Genomic DNA, 8,766 nt, shown 5'->3' with positions numbered 1-8,766 from the left:
GAGTACATGAAATTAAATTTCTAGGTGTCATAGTGGATGATAGATTCACCTGGAAATCTCATATCAGATATATTCAGCATAAAATAGCAAAAAACATATCGATATTGGCGAGGGTCAGACATATTTTGGACATAAAAGCACTACGTATTTTGTATTCTTCATTAATTTTACCATACTTAGAGTATGGCGTTGAAAACTGGGGAAATACATACAAAAGCTCACTTCAACCATTGTATATATTACAAAAAAAAGCGATAAGAATTGTGCATAAGCTGGGGTATAGGGATCACACCAATGGAGCCTTCATACAGTCTATATTGTTAAAATTTTTTGACTTAGTGGGTCACAAGACTGTTGTGTTTATATATAAAGCCAGGAAAGATTTATTACCTGGTGGGATTATTCAAAAACTATTTAATGAAAGGGAAGGGGGATACAATTTAAGGGGTCAGTTAAATTTAAAAATTTATGCTATACGTACAACCAAAAAAAGATTCTGTATTTCGATAAGTGGAGTAAAATTATGGAATAATTTAGGTATGGACATAAAAAGCAGTAAGAATATTGATGAGTTTAAACACGGATATAAAGGTATGTGTCAATCAAGATATGGGCAAGAACAGGCTTAATGATTAATCAGACGGGAATGTGGATGTAGAATATGTATCCATGTAGTAATACTGCTTGCAAACCAATGATGATAAGATGATGTTAGGGGGTAGGACTAGATAAGTCTAACTTCTTCCTACTCTGTTCAAGCATGTACTAGGTATAAGCAAATTAAAAATATTTTTGTGGACATGTCTGGAATTATGTGTGATTACATACTGACTGTTGTTACATGTTTGAAAGAATAAATAAATCAAATCAAATCAAATATTGTGGTAAACCAAATTTCTCTTTATGCACTTAGACTAGTTAAGATCAAGTAATGTGAATAAACTATTGGCATTTAGCACAAATTGAATTAGTTTGTACAAACCTCTACAGTTTAGGCAGAATGACTCATCGATTTGTCTGTAACACTCTCCAAAGCATCTAAGTCTCTGCTTGATCACCTCATCTGTGGATCAGTGTACGTCAGTGTGGATGCACCTGAACTTCATTCTGTGTGTATGACTGAGATTAAAGCAGTTTACTCAGCACAGTACAAACACATTGGGATCGATATCGTAATGAGCACAGCAGGCTTTTGACTCTCTCTCCAACAAGAGCACCGCTCTTGTCCCGGAGCACAAATCACTAAGAGCCAAGTGGATCAATGTGTCCTCCCCTCTAATGAATGTGCAGTAAACATGATTAATGTCATTAGACTGACTGTTTATCCTCCTGGTTATCTCCTTATATACCCTGTTACCTCAATCTTCTAACCTGCTTTACTCATTGCCCCCTCTCCCATTTCCTCATGTCTCCTTCAACCTGTCCTCCCATCTGCAGGTGAGACCTTCTCAGAGAACTACAGTCACACAGAGCAGTGCAAAGCATGCACTCAGTGTACCGGCCTGATGCGGTTGGAGACGCCATGCACCGACTCAAATGACGCCATCTGTGTCTGCAACTACAACTACTTTTTCAATGTGATAACTGGCCATTGCGAGCCATGTACCGTGTGCCCAGCAGGACAGGGTGTGCTTGCTCACTGTGGAAACGATCACGACACGTTGTGTGAGGAGTGTCTAGATGATACCTTCTCTGACCGGGAGAGCTCCCTTGAACCCTGCTTGCCCTGCACCATATGTGACGAAGAAACTGAGATACAGCTGGCTGAGTGCACACCAACCAGCGACTCTGTCTGTCGTGGTAAGTCTGCCACATGTCACATCTGTAGCTCAGGTAACTCACTCAAGACTAAAGAAAAGAAAGTGATATATTGTTGCTTTTGATTTTGGTCCATTTCATGTTGACACTGACTTATTTTTACAAAGACCTGATAACCTGAAGTCATATGACTTAGTGACTCATTGGACAGTTTTGGTAACTATCAATATACAAAGTATAAACTTATAATCAAGGAAAAGTCTGGGCAATGAGACATTCAGTGATCAGAAACTGGTAAACAATCCAAATTCAGGAAAAAAGTCCAGGGGAATAAACAAAGGCAGAATCCAAAAAAGACAGGCAGGAACACTATGACTAGGAAAGCACACAAGACAATCTGGCAAGGAAAAAATGAAAAACAGCTGGTATATAAAGCATAAAGTGAAGGAATGTGGAGCAGGTGTGCAGTGAAGAGTTACACTGGTTCATGTCCCCTTCTGTACAGGTTGTTTGGGCAGGTCTGAACACACCAACTGTACTTGGGTACAGACCAAAACAACCACACTGAGACGCTTTAGAGGATGTGGTCATGAACTGGTCACAAACAATTTATAGAGAGAATATGATCCATCCAGTTTGAAGGAGCACTCTCATAGACAGGTGTACTTTGGATACTGAGATGTGGATGAGCAAAGTCAACAGTTGCAAGCAGCTGGCGGGAAAATCAGATGAGGTTCGACGTGAACCATCAATGAAGTATGTTACCTTCAGATAGGACTTTATTGGTACTTTCTCATTTCTGCCCTGGACACATCTAACCAACAAGTGGAGTGAAATTCTCACGTGGCTTTCAGAGAGACATTTTGGTTTGCTTGAAAATTTTCTGTGTGAAAAGAAACCAAACCAATGGGAAATTCTTTAGTATTCTCATGATTTTTTCTTTTGTTTGCACTGGAACAACACAAAAAAGCAAAGAAAGAGAAAAAAAGCCAAATCTGATACATTCCACACAGAACTCCAAAAATGGACTGGACAGAATTATTGACACCCTCAATATTTGGTAACACAATTTTTGGACAAAATAACTGAAATCAGTCACTTCCTTTAACCATCAGCGAGTTTCTTCCACCTCTCTACTGGAGTTTTGGACCACTCTTCTTTTGCCAGCTGCTCCAGGTCTCTCTGATTTGAAGGGTTCCTTTTCCCAGCTGCTGTTTTGAGATCTCTCCACAGGTGCTCTATGGGATTTAGATCTGGACTCATTGCTGCCCACTTCTGAACTCTCCAGCACATTGTCTGAAACAATTTCTGGGTGTTTTTGAACTCTGCTTTGGGTCATTGGCCTACTGTAGGACCCATGACCTCTGACGGAGACCTTTCTGACACTGGCCTTACAATGTGCCCCAGAATTCATTGGTAGTCTTCAGATTTCATAATGCCATACACACAGTCAAGACATCCAGTGCCTGAAGCAGCAAAGCAGCCCCAAAACATCAGTGAATCTCCATCGTGTTTGACTGTTGGGGCCGTGTACTTTTCTTTAAAGGCCTCACTTTGTTTTCTGAAAACAGCACAATGATGTGCTTGACCAAAAAAGCTCTGTTTTGGGGTCATCTGTGCACAGGACAATCTCCCAGAAGGACTGTGGCTTCCTCAGGTAAGTTTTGGCAAACTCCAATCTGGCTTTTTTTATATCTCTTTGCCAGCAGTGGGTTCCCCTGGGTCTCCTACCATAGCGTCCCTTGTCATTCAGATGATGACTCAGGACGTTCTCCCTGTGCCTGCAGGTCACCTTGAATTTGTTTGGAAGTTGATCGAGGTTCTTTATCCATCATTGGAACAATCCATCATCTATTTTTCTCTTTCATCCATGTCCAGGGAGATTAGCTCCAGCACCATGGGCAGTAATCTTCTTGACCATGTTGCACACAGTGGACACAGGACCAGCCAGATCTCTGGAGACGGACTTGTAGCCTTGAGATTGGCCAGGATTTTCCACTATTGTGGTTTTCACATCCTCAGACAATCCTTTGCTCTTCTTTCTTTTCTCCATTCTCGGTGTGGTCCACACAACACAAAGTTTGAGTCAACTTTTCTCCATTTTAACTGGTTGCCACTGTGATTTCTATGTTGCCAGAACCCGCTGGTTGCTACAGGTGAGTTTCAATACAAATTAAAGGAGCACCACCTGCTTGAAATAAAACTATTTCTGATGATTTTGAAAAGGTGTCAATAATTCTGTCCAGTCCATGTTTGGTGTTTGGTGTGGAAAGTATCAGATTTGGCTTTTTTCCCCTCTGCTTTTAGCCTGCTATAACCTGGTAAAACCTGATAAAACCCAAGACTTTGTGATTGCAACAATTTTCTGGGAGAAGTGGTGCATTATCTGACAGAAATGCAGGGGGACAGATGGTTTTGGCCATGACTGTATCTCTCAATTACTTTTGAACAAGATCCCAGGGGTGATTTTCACATTGGTCTGGGAGAACACATGAAGTCAAAGGTCAGCACTGGTCAGATTTTCAAATGGCATGAAGACTAATGCAATGCAATAAATAACCTGGTCCCCCTTAAAGGAGAACATACAAGGACTAGAATCAAGCTTTCTGTGTCCAAGAGTAAAGGCAGCTTGTAACCAAGAAAGCCGTAAATGATCTCAGGTCAACTGAGCCATGAAATCAACCTCCTCAGGGGCTACAAAACTCAAATCCGGGAGTAGAATGGGGCATTGCTCATGGATTCCTTGATAAAAATTCATTTCCCATCAATGGACCCTAATTTCAGAGGAAGTTTGTGGTTCAGCTTTATTCCTGGTAAATCTTCGTTTGCTATCATGTGGGTTTTTTATGCAAACTATGACCAAAAAGGCACTTCCACTGTGGAGTGATTAAATGCTTTGGAGGAAGCTCTTTATAGCTGTAGAACTTGCTAATGTAGAGCTTTTTATTGATCTCCTCTGTGCATTATTATTTTTAGATGAGCACCTTAATGACAGTTCTTGATATGAATATATTGCAATATTTCATTTTGGAAGATTTGCAGGGATTTCATGGCCTCAAACATTTGGATCTAAATTAATGTAAATGAAAAATCTGTCAGCACTTTGCTGTAGTACAATGGATGTGCTAAAACTACTTGCATTGACTGCAATAGCACTGACAAGCAGTGGAGAAAGGGACTGAGGAAACATAAGAGCAGAAAAAGCAGATGAGGTGGAAGAAGGGCTAATAACACAGATGGTGGCTTGCCACCTTCCCTATCACAAGTACCATCAACATAATCAGGGGAGCTACATTTAGGTTTTATTATCAATAAATCATCACCACAGTAATTTTCAACACAAACAAGACGATTCAAAATGTGGCCTCTATACGGCTCTGCACTTATATCGTATTTTAAACTGAGTGCCAAATTTAGAAGGAAATCTGTGGGATTGAATTACAACAGGGAGATCATGACACAGCAAAGTATGGAGGTAATGTTGTTCTAGCTAAAGTGGAGATAACATGTTTGCAGTTTTTAACGATGATAGCAACTTGGCTTAGTGCAGTGTCAATCAGGTGCTGAGTCAAGATTGAAATGTTTCAGGACCTACAGTATTTGATAGATTAGCATGAACCTGTGCAAAGACATCAGTGGTTCCCACCCAGATGATGAACCAAAACAAATTTCAAGTCAAAAGCTGGAAGCTTGGCAGAACATTTCAATCCTGGAAGCAAGTGTGCATACCATATTTCACATTCAGCAAGAAGTGTGGAGCTACTTTTTTCCTGTTTTCTCTTATTTCTTTTTCATCAAGACCAACACTGCCAAAATAGAAGAAGCCATGCCCACTCCAACTAACAGCCCTTATGTAAAAAGGCAGAAATATTTACTTTGGACATATCTGATATACAGTAGGGCACAATAGAGCCTTTTGCTGCTCATTTAGTGCCCACCCATGCTGCTGCTGCTCTCACCTTTGACCTTCCTTGTCCTGAGCAGTGGTACTGTAGCAGCATTAATGGTGGTGACTGGCGATGGCACGATACGTGACCTTGTGGGACATCCGTTTGAAAGGAGAGCCCTGTCATATAGCACTAGTGGGCCTGTGAGTAACGGCTGCAGTCACATGTGGTAGTGATGATGTTTCCAGTCTTTCCATGGTGATCTGTGATGACTGTGCATACAAATATGTTTTCTACAGGAAACAGGAAGCTGTCCTTCCTGTGTATTTTTCTACAGGAAACAGGAAGCTGTCCTTCATGTGTATTTTTTATCTAAGGAAAACAGTTTTTAATTCCTATTATAGTGCCTGTCTCAATTTTCTCCATGTGGTAAGGGACATAATTGGGGTACTTTCAAATCCCCAGTTCCTACCCAGCTGCCACCAAGTGTTTGTTCCTTGATATAATAACAGAAACAGAAAGAGAGAGAGAAAGAAATAAAGTTGGGGACAGACAAAAAGAGCTGCAGTATATGTGTTGTGCTGGTATTCTATGCTCAGGGGTCGATACCAGTCCTGGGGTTTCTTCTGCTCATGCTCAGGTTTCGCTGAGTGACCTCTATGAGCACCCATTCTTGACTGCAGGACACAGACACACTCACAAGCTTCGCCCTCTCCAGCTTCAGACACATAAACACTTTTTATGAGCATCCAGAATCAATACAGATGACAGCAGGCTAACACAGCACAGGCACTGTCTTGCCCCTGCCAAGTGCGCTTCAAGTTTTTTCATTAAGCTACAAACATGGCACATGTGTGAACTTCTTTGATATGAAACTGAAAACGCCTCCTCCATCTTTTTACTGAAGGTCCATGCCAGTTTCAGCCTCGGTAAAGCTTTTCCAAATGGCGCTGTTGAGTTTCCAGATCAGTAGATTTGTATTAAAGTGCTTGTTTAAGTCTTTGTCCTCAAGAACAAAAGAGGGGAAGATTAGAAAAACATAAAAACAGACTTCTCTTCTTTTTATTACCCCATATATCACTCTTTTTCTTGTCCTTCTCTTCCTACAGTGGGCCCTCGAGTGGCTAGGCTAGTGGAGTGGTGGAAGGTGGCCAGTATGCATTCAGCGCCTTCACCGCTGCAGTATAATTACTCCAGCTAATCAGAGCACTTTACAGCAGCTTCTCTGTTCATCTGCACCCCCTCCTTGCTCTCTTCTAACACTCTACCTCTCTGTCTGCATCCCCTGCTCTCCCTATTAACCCTCCCTAACAGAAGAAAGAGTGCTCACTTGAATAATTTGTAGTATGTGCGTGTGTGATGGATGTGTGCACGTCGGGTGACAAGCACAGAGGAAGATTGAGGCAGAGGATGAGCTGAGACAGAGGGAGAGTGTTTGGCAGCTGATAAAGAGGTCATTGTACATGTGCTGAGCCTGATAGTTACTCATCTCCACCCTGAACTTGCAGCAGCCAAGACATCAGCCTCCACACAAGACCCCGGAGGTTAACTTCACTATAAAGACCTCAATGGCTCGTAAAAATTTCTTTTTTTTCTCCCCCCTTTTGTCCACACCCTGCTAATAAACACATCTCCCTGAACACACGTCCCCATGCTTGTAAAATCCTGAGCTAGTTTTAGCTTGCTTCGGGAGTGTTTTAAACCCACTGAAGCCAAAATGGAATTGTTAGGGCTCGATTGCGGCCGTTCTCCTGCTCCAGCTGAGGTATGCAGGCTTATCCTCTGGTCAACAGCAAGCCGTGTTTTATACATCAGTCCAGAGAAATACAGAGAACAAGTGGGAGTTACAATAAAGATGTGACATACTGTACTTTAGCTTCAGCTGCTTTCTGTGTTGAGCCAATGTTATATGAAGCAGACTCCCAGGAGAGCTGTCATCTTAGCTCTGAATAAGAGAGACAATTTATAGCAGCTCATGAAGTGCGACTTGATGCATATGGCTGCATGAAGAGAACATTCACTGCACCAAAGAAAGACATTTACGAAAGTGCAGGATAGCTTAAGGATTGCAGCTTTTTTCAGGAACAGTAATAGGACCCATCCATCTGTGCACTTTCACACCTTCCATTCACAATTTATTTTATTTGCGAGCTCATGTTGCATTGCTAATACCATTAGCCAACCCTGCATTAGTCGGCTGATGTATCGTGGACCTGAAGAAACCTGACTACATCCCAGGAAAGGTCAAGAAAAGCATGTAATACAGACACTCATGTTCCACTCCTCCGAACACTTCCTCCCTTTAGACAGATCCAAATCAATAGAACAGTTTAAAATAAGCCTCTGCATTATTTCTGTTTCTAACTTTAGCAGCACATGCTATATATTTCTGTGAATGATGTTTTCTACTATTTCAGTAAACTGAGCCCTCCCAAAAGGAGGCAGAAATGTTCCATCATCACCACGCTCACAGATAAACCAATGTGGACTAATGATAAGCTCGAGATTTTCATATACAGCCACATAAATTGCCCAGGGAGTAACCATGTGTAAATTATGCAACAAATCAATGTAGAGAAACTTGACTATCTGCCGTGTCAGTGAAAACAGATGTGTAAACAGCATTTGGCAGTGATGGTCCAGTGATTGTCTTTTTTTCTTCTAGCCTGTCATCTGGCTACATCGGTGATCACACCAATCAGTCAATTTTCTTCTCCAGATATAAAGAAATACACTAAAACTTTTGGGAGATTTCTAGTTGGTCCACAAGAGTAAAATTATGATAGGGCACTAAAATTATTTGTTCCTTAGTAAATAATTTGTCTGTTTAATATTAATAATTAGCATAAATATATAAGTATATGCTAAGTATGTAATAACCTATAGGAATAATAATCATGTTGAACAAAAATACCATGTACAAAAAGTAGGTGACAACTTTGAAATGTAATAATTGCAACCAGGTCTCACAGCAAAATGTGTAATAGCTAGTCTAACAAATACACCTCCAAACTTGTGACCATGAAACATTTTCTGGGTCAAAAATTATGACATGGCAACATCTTTCTGGCAGCAATAACATAAGAAAACAGTTTGATTTAGGCACAGAAACGACATAGTT

General features: G+C 41.0%; 1 protein-coding gene across 1 annotated transcript in view; it reads left to right on the top strand.

Annotated features, from left to right (window-relative positions):
* ngfra (nerve growth factor receptor a (TNFR superfamily, member 16)) overlaps positions 1–8,766 on the top strand; it is a 36,802-nt gene that overhangs the window by 11,986 nt on the left and 16,050 nt on the right. The window contains exon 3 of the mRNA XM_020605528.1: positions 1,438–1,800. Coding sequence (XP_020461184.1) covers positions 1,438–1,800 — 363 coding nt within the window. The remainder of the gene's footprint in view (positions 1–1,437; positions 1,801–8,766) is intronic.

The sequence above is a fragment of the Monopterus albus genome, unplaced genomic scaffold (assembly GCF_001952655.1).
Source record: "Monopterus albus unplaced genomic scaffold, M_albus_1.0 scaffold70.1, whole genome shotgun sequence".
NCBI lineage: Eukaryota > Metazoa > Chordata > Actinopteri > Synbranchiformes > Synbranchidae > Monopterus > Monopterus albus.
The sequence above is the reverse complement of the archived record's forward strand: the minus strand, read 5'-3'. Positions and strand labels throughout refer to the sequence as shown.